General features: G+C 43.0%; 1 protein-coding gene across 3 annotated transcripts in view; it reads left to right on the top strand.

The window, feature by feature from the left end:
* PCGF5 (polycomb group ring finger 5) overlaps positions 1-20,986 on the top strand; it is a 256,321-nt gene that overhangs the window by 149,321 nt on the left and 86,014 nt on the right. For all 3 annotated transcript variants that reach the window (XM_053692324.1, XM_053692323.1, XM_053692322.1), the window contains one exon: positions 13,994-14,092. In XM_053692324.1, coding sequence (XP_053548299.1) covers positions 13,994-14,092 — 99 coding nt within the window. The remainder of the gene's footprint in view (positions 1-13,993; positions 14,093-20,986) is intronic.

A 20,986-nucleotide genomic window follows, 5' to 3' on the forward strand; every position in this document is an offset into this window, starting at 1 on the left:
TTTCTGCTCAAGGTATGACTAGTCCATTTTCTAACAAGACATAGTAATGCTAGAAGACTGTCATTTTCCCTTATGGGATCGGTAAGCCATTTTTCTTAGACTAATAACAGAATGAAGGCTTATTAATGGGCTATATACTGGTTGACACTATTGTGGGCTAAATCGATTGATTTATACAATATTTATTTGACTTTTGGAGTGTTTTGGAACTTGAAAACACTTTGGGAACGTTTTTTATTCGCCTGGCAGTCATTTAGACACCTAATCTAGTCAGGAAGGGCCCTTCACTCTGGTATGCAGAGGGAGGAAGCCTCATTTTCGCGCCTTAATTGTTCAGTTACTTCTGGAAGCAGTGCATGCAGCTTCATGTGAGAGGGTCCTGTGGCCATAAAAAACGATTCTAGAAGGCTTATTTCTGTGGTGAATAACCCCCAAGGAAAGGTAAAGCCGTAGCAAAGGCTGTGGCAGGGACTGTAGTGGGTTTAAACTGGTAAATTAAACAAATGGCTCCGGTTTGCTCATTTAAGGGGTTACAAACTTGAAATTTGGTGTGCAATACTTTCATTAAGCATTAAGACACTAGGGTGCAAATTTGGTAAGGATCGGATATTTCCTTCATAGTTTTTCACACATGCAGAAATAAAGTGTGCTCTGTTTAACATTTAAAGAGACAGTAACGGTTTTGTTTAAAAACGGTTTTATTGCATTAATAGCCTGTATAAGTCTGTCTAACATGTCTGTACCTTCAGATAGAACATGTTCTGTGTGTATGGAGGCCAAGGTGGTTCCCCCTTTAAATGTATGTGAAAATTGTGCCATGGCGTCCAAACAAAGTAAGGACAGTACTGTCACATTTAATAAGGTTGCCCAAGATGATTCTTCAAATGAAGGTAGTGGGGATAGTTCATCATCCTCTCCTTCTGTGTCAACACCAGTTATGCCCGCGCAGGCGACACCTAGTACATCTAGCGCGCCAATGCTTGTTACTATGCAACAATTAACGGCAGTAATGGATAATTCTATAGCTAATCTTTTATCCAAACTGCCAGCATTTCCAAGAAAGCGTGATTGCTCAGTTTTAAATACAGAGGATGAGCAAGTGTGCGCTGACGATAATTTATCTGTTATACCCTCACACCAGTCAGAATTGGCAGTGAGGGAGGGTCTGTCGGAGGGAGAAATTTCCGATTCAGGAAAAGTTTCTCAACAGGCAGAACCTGATATTGTGACGTTTAAATTTAAGTTAGAACATCTCCGCGCCCTGCTTAAGGAGGTGCTAACTACTCTGGACGATTGTGACTCTTTGGTGATTCCAGAGAAATTGTGCAAAATGGACAAATTCTTTGAGGTCCCTGTGCACGCTGATGCCTTTCCGATACCCAAAAGGGTGGCGGACATAGTGACTAAGGAGTGGGAGAAGCCAGGTATACCTTTTGTCCCACCTCCTATATTTAAGAAAATGTTCCCCATTGTCGACCCCAGAAGGGACGCATGGCAAACAGTTCCTAAGGTTGAGGGGGCAGTTTCTACGTTGGCCAAACGCACGACTATTCCCATTGAGGACAGTTGTGCTTTCAAAGATCCTATGGATACAAAATTGGAAGGATTGCTTAAAAAGATATTTGTTCAGCAAGGTTTCCTTCTCCAACCAATTTCGTGCATTATTCCTGTCACAACGGCGGCGTCTTTTTGGTTCGAGGAACTAGAAAATTCGCTCAATAAGGAGACTCCATATGAGGAAGTCATGGACAGAATTCACGCACTAAAGTTGGCTAATTCCTTTATTTTAGATGCCGCTTTGCAATTAGCGAAATTAGCGGCGAAAAATTCAGGTTTTGCAATTGTGGCGCGCAGAGTGCTTTGGCTAAAATCTTGGTTGGCGGATGTGTCATCCAAGACAAAATTGCTTAATATTCCTTTCAAAGGTAAGACCCTTTTTGGGCCAGAATTGAAGGAGATTATTTCAGACATCACTGGGGGAAAGGGCCATGCCCTCCCACAAGATAGGCCTTTCAAGGCTAAGAACAAATCTAATTTTTGTTCCTTTCGCAACTTCAGGAACGGACCGTCTCCTAACTCTGCAGCTTCTAGACAAGAGGGTAACGCTTCCCAGGCTAAGCCAGCATGGAAACCAATGTAAGGCTGGAACAAGAAACAGGCCAAGAAGCCTGCTTCTGCTACCAAGACAGCATGAAGGGGTAGCCCCCGATCCGGGACCGGATCTAGTAGGGGGCAGACTTTCTCTCTTTGCTCAGGCTTGGGCAAGAGATATTCAGGATCCCTGGGCACTAGAAATAGTCTCTCAGGGTTATCTTCTAGAGTTCAAGGAAATTCCTCCAAGGAGAAGGTTCCACATGTCTCGCTTATCTTCAGACCAGATAAAGAGACAGGCATTCTTACATTGCGTAGGAGATCTATTAAAGATGGGAGTGATACACCCAGTTCCAACAGTGGAACAAGGTCGGGGGTTTTACTCAAACCTGTTTGTAGTTCCCAAAAAAGAGGGAACTTTCAGACCAATTCTGGATTTAAAAATTCCATCGTTCAAAATGGAAACCATTCAAACGATTTTACCAACAATCCAGGAGGGTCAATACATGACTACCGTGGACTTAAAGGATGCGTACCTACATATTCCTATCCACAAAGACCATCATCAGTTCCTAAGGTTCGCCTTTCTGGACAAACATTACCAGTTCGTGGCTCTCCCGTTCGGTTTAGCCACTGCTCCCAGAATTTTCACAAAGGTGCTAGGGTCCCTTCTAGCTATTCTAAGACCGAGGGGCATTGCAGTGGCACCTTACCTAGACGACATCCTAATCCAAGCGTCGTCCCTTTCAAGATCAAGGGCTCATACAGACATTGTATTAGCTTTTCTCAGGTCTCACGGGTGGAAGGTGAACGTGGAAAAGAGTTCCCTGTCCCCGTCTACAAGGGTTCCCTTTCTGGGAACAATAATAGATTCTGTAGAAATGAAGATTTTTCTGACAAAGGTCAGAAAATTAAAGCTTCTAAATGCTTGTCAAGTTCTTCAATCTATTCCTCAGCCTTCCATAGCTCAGTGCATGGAAGTAATAGGTCTAATGGTTGCAGCAATGGACGTGGTTCCTTTTGCTCAAATTCATCTAAGACCATTGCAACTGTGCATGCTCAAACAGTGGAATGGGGATTATGCAGACTTGTCTCCCCAGATTCAAGTAGACCAGTTAACCAGAGACTCTCTCCGTTGGTGGTTGACTCAGGATCACCTGTCTCAGGGAATGAGTTTCCGCAGACCAGAGTGGGTCATTGTCACGACCGACGCCAGTCTATTAGGCTGGGGCGCGGTCTGGGACTCCCTGAAAGCTCAGGGTCTATGGTCTCGGGAAGAGTCTCTTCTCCCGATAAACATTTTGGAACTGAGAGCGATATTCAATGCGCTCCGGGCTTGGCCTCAACTAGCGAAGGCCGGATTCATAAGATTTCAGTCGGACAACATGACATCAATCATCAGGGGGGAACAAAGAGTTCCTTGGCGATGAGAGAGGTATCCAAGATCATCAAATGGGCGGAGGATCACTCCTGCCATCTATCTGCAATTCACATCCCAAGAGTAGACAACTGGGAGGCGGATTATTTGAGTCATCAGACTTTCCATCCGGGGGAGTGGGAACTCCACCCGGAGGTCTTTGCCCAGTTAACTCAATTATGGGGCATTCCAGACATGGATCTGATGGCGTCTCATCAGAACTTCAAGGTTCCTCGCTACGGGTCCAGATCCAGGGATCCCAAGGCGACACTAGTGGATGCATTAGTGGCGCCTTGGTCGTTCAACCTAGCTTATGTGTTTCCACCATTTCCTCTCCTTCCCAGGCTCGTAGCCAGGATCAAACAGGAGAAGGCCTCTGTGATTCTGATAGCTCCTACATGGCCACGCAGGACTTGGTATGCAGACCTGGTGAATATGTCATTGGCTCCACCATGGAAGCTACCTTTGAGACAGGATCTTCTAGTACAAGGTCCATTCGAACATCCAAATCTAGTCTCTCTGCAGCTGACTGCTTGGAAATTGAACGCTTGATTTTATCTAAGCGTGGGTTTTCAGATTCAGTTATAGATACTCTGGTCCAAGCCAGAAAACCTGTGACTAGGAAATTTACCATAAAATATGGAAAAAATATATCTGTTGGTGTGAATCCAAGGGATTCTCTTGGAGTAAAATTAAAATTCCTAGGATTCTTTCCTTTCTCCAAGAGGGTTTGGATAAAGGGTTGTCAGCGAGTTCTCTAAAAGGACAGATATCTGCTCTGTCTGTTTTGTTACACAAACGCCTGGCAGCAGTGCCAGATGTACAAGCTTTTGTACAGGCCTTAGTCAGAATCAAGCCTGTTTACAGACCCATGACTCCTCCATGGAGTCTAAATTTAGTTCTTTCAGTTCTTCAAGGGGTTCCGTTTGAACCTTTGCATTCCATAGATATTAAGTTACTATCTTTGAAAGTTCTGTTTTTGGTTGCTATTTCTTCTGCTAGAAGAGTTTCTGAATTGTCTGCTTTGCAGTGTGATCCACCCTATCTGGTATTCCATGCAGATAAGGTTGTTTTGCGTACCAAACCTAGTTTTCTTCGAAAAGTGGTTTCCAACAGGAATATTAACCAGGAAATGTTCCTTCTCTGTGTCCGAATCCAGCTTCGAAGAAGGAACGTTTGTTACACAAGTTAGATGTGGTCCGTGCTTTAAAATTCTATTTAGAAGCAACAAAGGATTTCAGACAAACATAATCTTTGTTTGTGGTTTATTCTGGTAAGAGGAAAGCTACTGCTACCTCTCTTTCTATTTGGCTGAAAAGCATCATCCGATTGGCTTATGAGACTGCCGGACGGCAGCCTCCTGAATGAATTCCAGCTCACTCTACTAGAGCTGTGGCTTCCACATGGTCCTTCAAGAACGAGGCTTCTGTTGATCAGATATGTAAGGCAGCGACTTGGTCTTCTCTGCACACTTTTGCCAAATTTTACAAATTCGATACTTATGCTTCTTCGGGGGCTATTTTTGGGAGAAAGGTTTTGCAAGCCGTGGTGCCTTCCGTTTAGGTAACCTGACTTGTTCCCTCCCTTCATCCATGTCCTAAAGCTTTGGTATTGGTTCTTTTTCTTTCTATACACTACAGTCACCACGGCACACTATGGTTTCTCCTTTTTCTCCTAACCGTCGGTCGAATGACTGGGGGGCGGAGCCAGAGGGGGAGCTATATGGGCAGCTTTTGCTGTGCTCTCTTTGCCATTTCCTGTTGGGGAAGAGAATATTCCCACAAGTAAGGATGAAGCCGTGGACCGGACACACCGTAAGGAGAAAGAAATTTATCAGGTAAGCATAAATTCTGTTTTAATACTACTGACAATTCTTAGCAAAATAGTTTAATCTGCAAGCAACCTATGAATATCTTGTATTTCCATCTTTAAAAAGTAGAGGAATTTCAAGCAAAAAAGAACTTAATCGTTACTGATGTTTCTGTAATGTATTGTTTAGTATGTAAGGAGCTTGATTGCATTTTACAATAATACCATAAAATAAATTAGCACCTAATCTCTAACACGTTTGCTAATTTGTGTTTTAGGGGTTTTTGTACTATACCTTTTAGGTTTTAGTAACCTTAAGGCTACTTAAAAGACACTCAGCTAGATTACGAGTTTTGAGCGCTATAGGGAAATTAACGAACGCAACAAAAGTTGCGTTATTTAATCCCCTATAGCGCTGCCATTACAAGTTTTTCAAAACCCGGCTTGTGTGTGCGATATGGTGCTTTTAAGCTCGATACCGCACAAAAATCAAGCCCTGTTTTGACGTACTCGTGCACGCTTTCCCCATAGACAAAACTGCTGCCATATAGTGCTGTAGACACATGCACACTCTTGAGCTTACATCCCAGCTTTTCAACAAAGGATAACAAGAAAATTAAGAATATTTGATAATAGAAGTAAATTGGAAAGTTGTGTAAAATTGTATGTTCTATCAGAATCATGAAAGAAAAATTTTGGGTTTTATGTCCCTTTATCTAAATAATACCTATTTAAAACTAAACCTTACCTGTGAAATAAAACCTAAGCTAGCTACAATATAACTAATATTTACATTGTAGCTAGCTTAGGTTTTATTTTTATTTCACAGGTAGGTTTGTATTTATTTTAACTAGGTAGACTAGTTAGTAAATAGTTATTAACTATTTACTAACTACCTAGTTAAAATAAATAAAAACTTACCTGTGAAATAAAACCTAAGCTACCTTATACTAAAACCTACCATTACAAAAAATAAAAAACACTAAAATCACAAGAAATAAAAAACCTACCATTACAAAAAATAAGAAACCTACCATTCAAAAAACAAACAAACGAAATTATCCAAAAAAATTAAAATGATTCGTATTCTAATGCCCTTTAAAAAAAACAAAAAACACCCCAAAATAAAAAAGCCTAATCTAGAATAAACTACCAAGGGCCCTTAAAAAGGCCTTTTGGGGCGCTTAAAAGGGCCTTTTGTAGGGCCTTTCCTTAAGTTAAACTGCTCTTTTGCTAAAAACAAAAACAAACACCCCCTAAAAAAATACATTATACAAAATAACAAACAAATTATACAAAATAATAAAAATTATTCCTATTCTAATACCCATTAAAAAAAAACACCCCAAAATAAAAAAAAAACCTACTCTAGAATAAACTACCAATGGCCCTTAAAATGGCCTTTTGTAGGGCATTGCCCTAAAGATATCAGCTCTTTTCGTGAAATAAAAATACAAATACCCACATAAAAAACTATCTAAAAAACCTAAGCTACCCATTGCCCTGAAAAGGGTATTTGGATGGGCATTGCCCTTAAAAGGACATTTAGCTCTTTTACATGCCCAAACCCTAAACTAAAAAAAAAAACAGCCAAAAAACCCTTAAAAAAACCTATCACTAACCCCCGAAGATCAACTTACAGTTTTTGAAGTCCCACTTGAACGATCTTCATCCAAGCGGCGAGAAGTCTTCATCCAGACGGCCTCTTCAATCTTCATCCAGACAGCCTCTTCAATCTTCATCCAGGCGGCATCATCTATCTTGATCCCGGCGGCGCGGAGCGGGTCCATGCTGAAGACATCCGGTGCGGAGCATCCTCTTCATACGGTCGCCGCTGTACACTGAATCTTCAATGCAAGGTACGTGATCCAAGATGGCGTCCCTTGCATTCCTATTGGCTGAAAAATTTGAATCAGTCAATAGGAATTAGAGCTGCTAAAATCCTATTGGCTGTTCACATCAGCCAATAGGATTTAAGCAGCTCTTATTCTATTGGATGACTTCAAAAACTGTAAGTGGATCTTCGGTGGTTAGTTTTTTTAAGGGTTTTTTTGGGTGAGGTTTTTTTTTTAGTTTAGGGTTTGGGCATATTAAAGAGCTAAATGCCCATCCAAATGCCCTTTTCAGGGCAATGGGTAGCTTAGGTTTTTGTTAGAGTTAGGTTTTTTATTTTGGGGGGCTGGTTGGGTGGTGGGTTTTACTGTTGGGGGGTCTTTGAATTTCTTTTTACAGGTAAAACAGCTGTTTAACTTAATGCAATGCCCTACAAAAGGCCCTTTTAAGGGCTATTGGTAGTTTATTGTACGCTAGTTTTTACTTTATTTTGGGTGGGCTTCTTTATTTTGATAGGGCTATTAGATTAGGTGTAATTCTTTTTTATTTTTGATAATTGTGTTTGTTATTTCCATCTAAAGGGGAGGAGAGTCCTTCTTCATTCATTACTAGTGGGAATTAAGAACCTGGCCACCAGGAGGCGGCAAAGACACCCAAGCCAAAGGCTTAAATACCTCCCCCACTCCCCTTATCCCCAGTCATTCTTTGCCTTTCGTCACAGGAGGTGGCAGAGAGATGCCAGAATATCGGAGGTCTGTTATGAGGGGTTCTACCCTTTGCTATGGGACAGGAGTTTAAGTAGCCCTTTAAGCTTCTCAACTTGAGGGCCTGGGTGAAGGTTAAAGTCCGGAGATGCAGGAGGAGCTTCCCTTTGCGACACCATCCCGACTCATATTAACAGCTCCTTTAGCAATCGGCATTGACAAGATTCGCAGATTGCTTTCTTCTCTCAAGTCCATGTCAATAGCGCAGCTACTACTTGTCACACTTGAAGGGCCGTGTTCCTGTTCCACGGCGTAGATTCTGGTAAGATATTTTAATTTTTACATAATGATAACACAGAAGCAGGGCCACAGTGTGGCGCCTTTATCTTTATAGAATAAAGGGGTAATATTCCTATGAGGGGATTATTGAGCGGGGGTATGTAAATGATAAGTTTATTATGTGATTGCTGCGTTATGTGCAAGGACGCAGCTCTGGCATTTTGTGGAACTGACAGGTTCTCTTTCGGGAGTTTTGTGCGATTTTGGTGTGCTTTCTCATCGGCAGGGGCGGTTCTGCGTAGTCATCCTTGTGACCGGGTGGGGCTTCTTCACTTCCGGTCTGATCTGTGATGGAGGAGAAAAAGCGGTTTCTGAGTCCGGTTCATAGAAGGTGGTGAGTGCCCCGGCCATTGGTGGTTATAAAGGTGCCTATTCTAGTCTTTTTTATAAAAGCTATGGAGGATTCTGACGTATTACAAGATGCTCCCTCTTTATCTAAGTCTTATACCTGTGTTTATTGTGAGGTTTTGGTAAACCAGCCTGCGCAACTGTGTTCCACATGCCTTGAGAAGGCTACGACTTTCAAACATAAGAGAATGTATAGCACTACTGAGCCGTCCACCTCTGAGGGGTCTCCGTCCCGTGAGGTGCATTCCCCATTGGCGTCCCCTATACCACATGCAGCGTCCCAGGGTCCGACTGTTACCCCTTCGGGGGATATTGCTTGGCCGCCGGACTTTGCGGACCAGCTTGAAATCGCAGTCGCTAAGGTGATCCATGCTTTGTCGCTTTCTGCTAAGCGTAGAGCTTTTCATAGCGGCCCTACCCAGGAGTTGTGCATGTCGGACTCCCCAGAGGGGTGGTACGATGAGGAGGCCCAATCCGACACATTGGAAGAGGCCCTTTCGGGGTCGGACTCCGTGTCATCTAAACCTCCGGCAGCGGAGGAACCCGGTTTTCAATTTAAAATGGAGAACTTGTGTTTTTTGTTAAAGCAAGTGCTTGCTACCTTAGAGGTTCCGTAACCCAAGCTACCAGAGGAGCCCTCCATTCCTAAGTTGGATAAGGTTTACGAGGACAGGGTGGTTCTCCAGACCTTCCCGGTTCCTGTCAAGATGGCAAACATTCTTAAGAATGAGTGGGAGTGATTAGGTTCTACTTTTTCCCCTTCTCAATTTAAAAAGCTTTTCCCCGTCCCGGAGGCCCAGCTAGAGTTGTGGGGGACCATTCCCAAGGTGGATGGTGCCATCTCCACGCTCGCTAAGCGCACAACGATTCCTTTAGAGGATAGTTCTTTGTTCAAGGAGCCTTTGGATAAGAAGTTGGAAAACATGTTGCGAAAGATGTTTCAACACACGGGTTTGTTATTCAACCAGCAGCGGCGGTAGCCACGGTTGCTGGAGCTGCATCATATTGGTGCGATGCATTATTTGATATGATTGAGGGTGAACCCTCTTTCGAAAAGTTGCAGGAAAAGATTAAGGCCCTAAAGGTGGCCAATTCTTTCATTTGTGACGCTAATATGCAGATTATCCCCTGAATGCCAAGGTTTCAGGTTTTTCGGTTTTAGCACGCTGAGCTCTGTGGCTAAAATCTTGGTCGCGGACATGACCTCTAAGATGAGGCTGTTGTCTTTGCCTTTCAAGGGCAAGATCCAGTTCAGTCCAGGTCTGGACTCTATCATATCCACGTTTACAGGAGGCAAGGGTGTCTTCTTTCCCCAGGATAAGAAGGTGAAGCCTAAGAGTGCTAAGTTTTGTTCCTTTTGCGGGGATAAGGTGCAACGCGCTCAGCCCACCGCGAATGCGGACCAACCCAAGGGTGCCTGGAAACCTGCTCAAGCTTGGAACAAGTCTAAACAGCACAAGAAGCCCACTGAGAAGTCCACATGAAGGGGCGGCCCCCGACTGGTCTGCGGACCGAGTGGGGGGCAGATTGTCTCTGTTCTTAGACACCTGGTTGCAGGAGGTTCAGGACCCGTGGGTTCTGGAGGTGGTCGACCAGGGCTACAGGATAGGTTTCAAGTCCTCTCTGCCCAGGGGCAGATTCCTTCTGTCAAACTTGTCTTCAAGGCTGGAAAAAAGAGTGGCCTTTCTGGGTTGTGTGCGGGATCTCTCCACTCTAGGGGTTATCGTACCAGTACCCCAGACAGAACGGGGTCTAGGATATTACCCCAATTTGTTTGTGGTCCCAAAGAAGGAGGGCACCTGGACCTCAAATGTTTAAACAAGTTTCTGTCCGTTCCATTGTTCAAAATGGAAACAATCAGATCCATCCTTTCCCTAGTCCTAGAGGGACAGCTAATGACCTCTATAGACTTGAAGGATGCCTACCTTCATGTTCCTATTCACAGGGACCATTTCAGGTTACTCAGATTTGCCTTTCTGGATCAGCATTTCCAGTTTGTGGCTCTTCCCTTTGGTCTGGCAATGGCCTCAGGAGTCTTTACCAAGGTGCATCGTGGTGGCGCCCTATCTGGACGATATTCTGGTTCAGGGGCCGTCATACCATCTGACAGAGGTCCACACCAGGGTCCTGCTGCAGTTACTTCAATCTTATGGTTGGAGGATCAATTTCGAAAAGAGTTCTCTGGTTCCGAGTACCAGAGTGGAGTTCTTGGGCACAATCATAGACTCATGTCCATGAAGATCTTTCTCATAGACAAGCGACGTGCAAAGATGGCGTCCACCTGTCTTGCCCTTCAGTCTACAGTGAGACCGTCCGTAGCTCAGTGCATGGAAATGGTTGGGCTCATGGTTTTCAGCATGGACTTTCGCCAGGTTTCATCTCAGACCTCTTCAATAGTGCATGTTGAGACAATGGAACGGCGATCATTCCGATCTGTTGCAGCCGGATTTCCCTCTCCTGGTGGATCCGCCCAGATAACCTGTCCATGGGGACATCCTTCCTGAGACTGTCCTGGGAGATTGTTACCACGGATGCAAGTCTGGTGGGATGGGGAGCTTTTTGGGGTGCCAGGGTGGTGGCACAGGGGAAGTGGTCTCGTTTAGAGTCCCTTCTTCCAATAAATATTCTGGAGCTTCGAACGATCTACAACGCTCTGGAGGCATGGCCTCGTCTGAGAGACTTCAGCTTTATCAGGTTCCAGATGGACAATATCACCTCAGTGGCTTACATCAACCACCAGGGAGGCACGAGGAGCTCCCTGGCAATGAGGGAGGTGTCTCGGATACTGGAGTGGGTGGAGACCCACAACTGTTCGCTATCTGCGATCCACATCCCGGGTGTGGACAACTGGGAAGCGGATTTTCTCAGCAGGCAGACTTTTCACCCGGGGGAATGGTCTCTTCACCCCGAGGTGTTTGCGGAGATCTGTCTCAGATGGGGAACGCCTGAGATCGATCTCATGGCATCCAGATTGAACTGCAAGCTTCCCCGATACGGATTGAGGGATCCCCAGGCGGAGCTAATAGACGAATTGGCGATACCTTGGGGGTTCAGTCTAGTATACATATTACCTCCGTTACCGCTTCTTCCTCGAGTGGTGGCGCGTATAAAGCAGAAGAGAGTGTTCTCCATTCTGATTGCTCCTTCGTGGCCAAGGAGGACGTGGTTCGCGGATCTGGTGGGGATGTCATCCTCTCCGCCATGGAGGTTACCCTGTTGCAGGGATCTGCTGGAACAGGGTCCTTTTCAACATCAAAATCTTGATTCTCTGAGGCTGACAGCATGGAGATTGAACACTTAGTCTTGGCAAAAAGGGGTTTTGTGGAAAATGTTATTGACACTCTGGTTCAGACAAGAAAACCGGTCACTCGTTGCATCTATCATAAGGTGTGGAGGACTTACTTGTTCTGGTGTGAGACTCATGGCTACCCTTGGCACAGGGGAGGGTATCCAGGATTTTGTCCTTTCTTCAAGAAGGATTGGAGAAGGGTCCCGCCGCTAGTTCCCTAAAGGGGCAAATTTCGGCTTTATCTGTTCTGTTGCACAGGAGACTCGCTGATCTCCATGACATACAATCCTTTGTTCAGGCTCTATCTCAAATCAGGCCTGTCTTTAAGCAGTCTGCTCCCCCTTGAAGCTTAAACTTGGTACTTAAGGTCTTGCAGAAGGTTCCGTTTGAACCTATGCATTCTCTTGACGTAAAAATTCTATCATGGAAGGTTCTCTTTCTGTTGGCCATTGCATCGGCACGCAGAGTTTCTGAGCTGGGGCCTTGCAATATGAGCCCCGTTATCTGGTATTTCATGCGGATAAGGCTGTTCTTCGCACTGGTGTGGGGTTTCTCCCCAAGGTGGTGTCTAACCGCAACATTAATCAGGATAGTCGTTCCTTCTTTATGTCCTAATCCTTCTTCTCCTAAGGAGAGGTTACTTCATAATCTGGACGGGGTTCGTGCCTTGAAATTTTATCTTCAGGCCACAAAGGATTTCAGACAATCTAACTCTCTTTTTGTCGTGTATTCAGGGAAGCGCAGGAGTCAGAGGGCATCTGCTACTTCTTGGTCTTCTTGGCTGAGGGAGTCTGATCCGCTTGGCCTATGAGACGGCCGGGTCATGAGCCTCCTCAGAGGATTACCGATCATTCCACTAGAGCGGTAGCTTCATCTTGGGCATTCAAGAATGAGGCTTATATGGAGCAGATTTGCAAGGCGGCTACTTGGTCCTCTTTGCATACCTTCACTACCTTGCATACTTCATAATCTGGACGGGGTTTGTGCCTTGAAATTTTATCTTCAGGCCACAAAGGATTTCAGACAATCTAACTCTTTTTGTTGTGTATTCAGGGAAGCGCAGGGGTCAGAGGGCTTCTGCTACTTCTTTGTATTTAGGCTGAGGGAGCCTGATCCGCTTGGCCTATGAGACGGCGGGTCATGAGCCTCCTCAGAGGATTACGGATCATTCCACTAGATAGCTTCATCTTGGGCAATCAAGAATGAGGCTTATATGGAGCAGATATGCAAGGCGGCTACTTGGTCCTCCTTGCATACCTTCACTAAGTTTTACAAATTTAACGTTTTTGCTTCTGTGGAAGCGGTTTTTGGGAGAAAGGTTCTACAGGCTGTGGTGCCCTCAGATTAAGGGTCCGCCTTTTACCCTCCCGGTTTCATTCAGTGTCCTCTAGAGCTTGGGCATATGTTCCCACTAGTAATGAATGAAGCCATGGACTCTGCTCCCCTTTAGATGGAAAACATAAATTATACTTACTTGATAATTTTATTTCCATCGAGGGGAGGAGAGTCCACGGCTCCCGTCCGTATCTCAGATGGGCGGACCTCCATTTTTTTATTCTCTTCTGGCACCATTTATACCCTAATATTTTTCCTACTGTTCCTTGTTCCCTAGGCAGAATGACTGGGGGATGAAGGGAGTGGGGGAGGTATTTAAGCCTTTGACTGGGTGCTCCATAACTTGTCCACCTGCTCTGAGGCGGCGGACAGAAATCAACCCGATCGGCATTTATCGATGGGCGGCGGTCATGCGCTCGTACTATAATAAATAGGCCCAATAGTCTTGTTTACATGAATATATCTGTATTACAAAATGTTTCTAGTTGATTTAAAACACAGGAGTGTATTGAAAAATTTACTTTCATTCTCCTTTACAATCGCTGACAAATATTTAATCTATTTTAATTGATTCACATAGTATTAATGGCCTTTAAACATTTACTTAAATGTACTCTCCCCAGTGCATTTAAAGAAGGTACACTTCAAAATCTCTGACTGTGCCATCTCCAATGAGGTGTATTTGTAAAATTAAATCTTTTGTTTGATAATTTAAGGTAATCTGATTAGTTTCTTCACACATGTATATATTTAGTCATTTCATATATATGATTGATTTTTTAAAATTTTATAAAATTGTTTTAACTTTTTTTTTTTTTTCTTTTTTAGGGTTTGATGAAGAAATTCATCCGCTGTTCAACACGTGTAACTGTTGGGACAATTAAAAAGTTTTTAAGTTTAAAATTAAAGCTTCCAAGTACATATGAGGTAAGATCTTAGGTTTAGCAGTCATTTCTGCTAATACATCTTGTTCAATTGACTTTCAACACAATTCCCAAGACCATTACAATTTTAAATGTCACGTACCTGAAAAACAAGTCATAGATATAGGTATGACTGATAAAAATCTGTGGTACGGATAGAAAATCTTTTTTAATATGCTGTAAAATGACAACAAGAAAATCTAGTAAAAGGCATGATGTCCTTTCTTATAAAATGTTTCTTATTATTATTTTCTTTTCAACTGCTTATTGGTTTAGATTTATTAAATTGTTTTTGTCTGCAAGGTGTTTTCTTTCTGTGGTGGTAAGAGTCCACAAAAACCCTTACTCTTGGGAAATAGAAGCCCTGATCACCAGGAGGAGGCAAAGACACCCTATACCAGATATTTTAAATATTCCTCCCACTCCCCCTTCCTTCCCAGCTGTTCATTGCCTCATCAAGAGAGGGCAAGGATTGAGGAATCTTGAAGATGCTTATTATACTTTTATACCCTCAATGGACAGTTCCTAGAAGAAAGGGCACAGAAGAGTACTGCTGTGTAATATAATTTCGCTCTATTGCATTTTCGTCACAAGCAGAGGTGTCTCTGGGAAGTTCCTTAGCCTCATTCTGTCTGGCCAGGTGTTTGTACTCCCCCTACCAAGTCCTAAACTGTGTTACAGCACAGGACATATTCTCATTGCATTTTGGCTGCCTTTATTATAGCAGAGCAGTGAAGTGGGACTTGACGGAGGTTAAGAACCCAGGTTTTTATTTCCCACAGGGGTGTGTAAGAGTACTTAAAGGGACACTAAACCCACATTTTTTTCTTTTGTGATTCAGATAGAGCATGCAATTTTAAGCAACTTTGTAAGTTACTCCTATTATCAATTTTTCTTCTTTCTCTTGCTATCTTTATTTAAAAAGAAAGCATCTAAGATTTTTTTTCAGGACTCGGGACAGCACTTTTTTATTGGTGGATGAGTTTATCCACCAATCAGTAAGAACAACCCAGGTTGTTCACCAAAAATGGGCTGGCATCTAAACTTACATTCTTGCATTTCAAATAAAGATACCAAAAGAATGAAGAAAATTTGATAATAGGAGTAAATTAGAAAGTTGCTTAAAATTGCATGCTCTATCTGAATCACAAAAGAAAAAATTTGTGTTCAGTGTCCCTTTAACCCCTTGAGTGCTAATGACGGCTCTGAGCCGTCACAAATTGTCTCAGTCAGGTGCTAATGACGGCTCAGAGCCGTAGCACTCTCCCACTTTGAGGGAGAACTGGGGGCTCCCAACCGCTCCTACCCCGGCGATCGGGCCTGTTTAGTGACAGGCATCGCCAGGGCTTCACGTTAAGCGGTGACGTCACGCGCAATGACGTGATGACGTCACAGCGCAACTTTATTTAACATTAACAATGTTAAATATAGGAGCAGGGGGCATACTACTTAGAAGCCTGTATCACAGGCATCTAATCGGCTACAGACCCCCAAAACCCACTGTAGGAAAGGTAATCGCCTAACCTTTCCAACAGTGTAAGTCTTGGGGATCTGAAATAAATAAAATGAAATAGTTTAAAAGAAATATTTTTAAAAATGTAAAATAAAAAAATATCTTTAAAAAACCTTAGCACCCAGGTGGGAAAGTGCTTAGCACTCAAAGGGTTAATAAGTACCATAAGTACCCTTCACCACTTAATATGTCAGACACAGTTTAGGAGTTTTCACACTAATTGACAGTTTGTGTTTATTAATGAATTCAGGAGCGTCCATTTGTTCAACTATGGGGTCTAGTTTGGTGCTTTGTGCGTACTTTACTTGAGATTTTTTTCTCAGTGACGTATCCTCTATGCTCTCAGGAGCTCCTGTACCTCAATGCTCTGGTCACACACAAGACATTCCGGAAGTGGAGGAAGAAGCGGTGGTTTAGGCTGGAGTGGGGCCATAGTGCACTTGCTTATCTTGTGGAAAGAAGGCATGTACATTTTTCTTGCCACAGGAGAGCGCTTTGGCGCGCTCTCTGTCCCTCTTTTTCACTCAGTGCAGCCGGTTACGGAAGGCTTCCTACACTGCTTGCTTATCGGATCATCAGTGGACCTAAGGAGGGGTGAGACTCTACACTAGAGCAAGGGGATTACATTGTGCATAATTGTAATTTACAACTTGTCCCTCTAATTTTTGGGCAGCTTGGATCTAGGGTCTATTGCTCACTATACCTAAGGGGACTCTTTATTGAGAGGTTTATTGGGGCTTATAAGAATTCATTTAAGCCTCTTTCACTTCCTCTAATTTTTGGACACGTTGTTAAGGGGCATCTAATATTTAGTAATGATATGTGAGGCCCTGTAGTTGCATCTTTGAGGTTCTTGAGGGTCTAGTTTGATCTGTCCCTCTGTAATAACATTTTCCCTGGGCGGTGAAACAAAATTTTACAGTCTGGCATCTATTATGGAGCAGACTGGGTACATTGTGGTTATTTACCCTTGCAACTGATAACGCTGTATATAGTTAAGTGTTTAGAATCAGTGCATGGATTAGCTGCAATTTTTCTCCTAATCTTTTTACTCAAATCATAGTGATTTCTGTGTTTGCAATAATGCAAGTTAATGTTTAGCACCTTTAAGATCAACAGTCTGTGCAATTAAGGATACACCATTAGATTTAACCCCCTTTTTTATTTTCCTTTTTCTCTTTCTCTTCTTCCTTTTCTTTCATTGTTCCCCCTTTTTACGCTTTTTTAAACCAGTTTGCTTAACTGCCATTCTTGTGACTGCTCATTTCCCTGTAATTACTGTGAATTACTGCCTGTGGGTTAATTCTAATTATTTTTAATATAATCACTATTATGTTTTTGTATGGTACTCCTGTTATATGGCAGACTCCTAATATATGTTTGCAAAATGGTTACTGTCTGAATACAGTATTAGCATAAATCCTGTATTGCAGTTCTGGTATATATCGCAGTACAGGTGGCCCTCAGTTTACGACGGTTCAATTTGCGCCGTTTCAGAATAACACCCTTTTTTTTGCTATTGAAAAGCATTGACGGCTATTGAAAGCATTAGCACATGCATACATTAAAATAGCCAGTAGGTGGAGCTGTCCGCTTGTGTTGCAGCAAACACATGCAAAGAAAAGCAAGCCAGACATGATCAATGGATCAGCTTTCAAAGGAACAAGATCTAGCAGCCACTTCTCTTAGCTGCAGACTCAATGCAGAGAACTGTTTGCAAAAAAAGGCAAGTAAAAAACATTTTTGTTCATTAAACTTAGTTTGATGATGATACAGTCTGTTGTGTGATTAAACACAGGCAGGCTAATCAGTGTATAACCAGACCTGAGCAATGGAGTCGTTTTTAAAGGAACAAGATCTAGCAGCCACTTCCCTTAGCTGTAGAAAAAGGCAAGTAAAAAAACGTTTTTGTTCATTAAACTTAGTTTCTCCAACATTGGTGTGTCCGGTCCACGGCGTCATCCTTACTTGTGGGATATCTCTTCCCCAACAGGAAATGGCAAAGAGTCCCAGCAAAGCTGGCCATATAGTCCCTCCTAGGCTCCGCCCACCCCAGTCATTCTCTTTGCCGTTGCACAGGCAACATCTCCACGGAGATGGTTAAGAGTTTTTTGGTGTTTAAATGTAGTTTTTATTCTTCTATCAAGTGTTTGTTATTTTAAAATAGTGCTGGTATGTACTATTTACTCTGAAACAGAAAAGGATGAAGATTTCTGTTTGTGAGAGGAAGATGATTTTAGCAGACAGTAACTAAAATCGATTGCTGTTTCCACATAGGACTGTTGAGATGAAGTAACTTCAGTTGGGGGAAACAGTTAGCAGACTTTTCTGCTTAAGGTATGACTAGCCATATTTCTAACAAGACCATGTAATGCTGGAAGGCTGTCATTTCCCCTCATGGGGACCGGTAAGCCATTTTCTTAGTCAAACAAACAGAATAAAGGGCTTAATATGGGCTAAAAAACTGGTAGACATTTTTATGGGCTAAATCGATTGCTTTATTTGGGCATTTTATTCATATTTATGCTGACAATTCGCATTTATAAACTTGGGGAACGTTTATTAAACGGCAGGCACTCTGTTAGACACCTTTTCCAGTCAGGGGGCCTTCCTAGTTGTAGACTGAGCCTCATTTTCGCGCCATTACTGCGCAGTTGTTTTTTGAGAGCAGGGCATGCAGATGCATGTGTGAGGATCTGAAATTTGCTGGAAAAGCTTCTAGAAGGCGTCAATTGGTATCGTATTCCCCTCTGGGCTTGGTTGGGTCTCAGCAAAGGCTATAGCTGGGACTGTATAGGGGTTAAATTTGTAAACGGCTCCGGTTCCGTTATTTTAAGGGTTAAAGCTCTGAAATTTGGTGTGCAATACTCTTAATGCTTTAAGACACTGTGGTGAAATTTTGGTAATTTTTGAACAATTCCTTCATACTTTTTCACATATTCAGTAATAAAGTGTTTTCTGTTTAAAATTTAAAGAGACATTAACGGTTTTGTTTTAAAACGTTTTTTGTGCTTTGTTGACAAGTTTAAGCCTGTTTAACATGTCTGTGCCTTCAGATAAGCTATGTTCTATATGTATGAAAGCCAATGTGTCTCCCCATTTAAATTTATGTGATAATTGTGCCATAGCGTCCAAACAAAGTAAGGACAGTACAGCCACAGATAATGAAATTGCCCAAGATGATTTCTCAGATGAGGGGAGTAAACATGATACTACATCATCTCCTACTGTGTCTACACCAGTTTTGCCCACACAGGAGGCCCCTAGTACATCTAGTGCGCCAATGCTTATTACCATGCAACAATTAACGGCTGTAATGGATAACTCCATAGCAAATATTTTATCCAAAATGCCTACTTATCAGAGAAAGCGCGATTGCTCTGTTTTAAACACTGAAGAGCAGGAGGGCGCTGATGATAATTGTTCTGTCATACTCTCAAACCAATCTGAAGGGGCCATGAGGGAGGTTTTGTCAGATGGAGAAATTTCAGATTCAGGAAAAATTTCTCAACAAGCTGAACCTGATGTTGTGACATTTAAATTTAAATTAGAACATCTCCGCGCACTGCTTAAGGAGGTGTTATCTACTCTGGATGATTGTGACAACTTGGTCATTCCAGAGAAATTATGCAAGATGGACAAGTTCCTAGAGGTTCCGGTGCACCCCGACGCTTTTCCTATACCCAAGCGGGTGGCGGACATAGTAAATAAGGAGTGGGAAAAGCCTGGCATACCTTTTGTTCCCCCCCCTATATTTAAGAAATTATTTCCTATGGTCGACCCCAGAAAGGACTTATGGCAGACAGTCCCTAAGGTCGAGGGGGCAGTTTCTACTCTAAACAAACGCACTACTATTCCTATCGAAGATAGTTGTGCTTTCAAAGATCCTATGGATAAAAAATTGGAAGGTTTGCTTAAAAAGATTTTTGTACAGCAAGGTTACCTTCTACAACCCTTTTCGTGCATTGTTCCTGTCACTACAGCAGCGTGGTTCTGGTTCGAGGAACTAGAAAAGTCGCTCAGTAGAGAGACTCCATATGAGGAGGTTATGGACAGAGTTCACGCACTTAAATTGGCTAACTCTTTTATTTTAGATGCCGCTTTGCAATTAGCTAGATTAGCGGCGAAAAATTCAGGGTTTGCTATCGTGGCGCGCAGAGCGCTTTGGCTAAAGTCTTGGTCAGCGGATGTGTCATCCAAGACAAAATTGCTTAACATCCCTTTCAAAGGTAAAACTCTATTTGGACCAGAATTGAAAGAGATTATTTCAGACATCACTGGGGGAAAGGGCCACGCCCTTCCACAAGATAGGCCTTTCAAGGCCAAAAATAAGTCTAATTTTCGTTCCTTTCGCAATTTCAGGAACGGACCGGCCTCTAATTCTGCATCCTCTAAGCAAGAGGGTAATGCCTCACAACCCAAACCAGCCTGGAAACTGATGCAAGGCTGGAACAAGGGTAAGCAGGCCAAGAAGCCTGCCGCTGCTAACAAAACAGCATGAAGGAGTAGCCCCCGATCCGGGACCGGATCTAGTGGGGGGCAGACTCTCTCTCTTTGCTCAGGCTTGGGCAAGAGATGTTCAGGATCCCTGGGCGCTAGAAATAGTTTCTCAAGGTTATCTCCTGGAATTCAGGGAACTACCCCCAAGGGGAAGGTTCCACATGTCTCACTTATCCTCAAACCAAATAAAGAGACAGGCGTTCTTACATTGTGTAGAAGACCTGTTAAAGATGGGAGTGATACACCCAGTTCCAATAAAGGAACAAGGAATGGGATTTTATTCCAATCTGTTCGTAGTTCCCAAAAAAGAGGGAACTTTCAGACCTATTTTGGATTTGAAGATCCTAAACAAATTTCTCAGGGTACCATCGTTCAAGATGGAAACCATTCGAACGATTCTACCCACTATCCAGGAAAGTCAATTTATGACTACCGTGGATCTAAAGGATGCGTACCTACATATTCCTATCCACAAAGAACATCATCAGTTCCTAAGGTTCGCTTTTCTGGACAAGCATTACCAGTTTGTGGCCCTCCCATTCGGGTTAGCCACTGCTCCAAGGATTTTCACAAAGGTACTAGGGTCCCTTCTAGCGGTTCTAAGACCGAGGGGCATTGCAGTAGTACCTTACTTGGACGACATTCTAATACAAGCGTCGTCCCTGTCAAAAGCAAAGGCTCATACAGACATCGTTCTGGCCTTTCTCAGATCACACGGATGGAAGGAGAAAAAAGTTCTCTGTCTCCGTCAACAAGAGTTCCCTTCTTGGGAACAATAATAGATTCCTTAGAAATGAGGATTTTTCTGACAGAGGTCAGAAAATCAAAACTTCTAAGCTCTTGTCAAGTTCTTCATTCTGTTCTTCGTCCTTCCATAGCGCAGTG

Source organism: Bombina bombina, chromosome 9 (assembly GCF_027579735.1).
Source record: "Bombina bombina isolate aBomBom1 chromosome 9, aBomBom1.pri, whole genome shotgun sequence".
Lineage (NCBI taxonomy): Eukaryota > Metazoa > Chordata > Amphibia > Anura > Bombinatoridae > Bombina > Bombina bombina.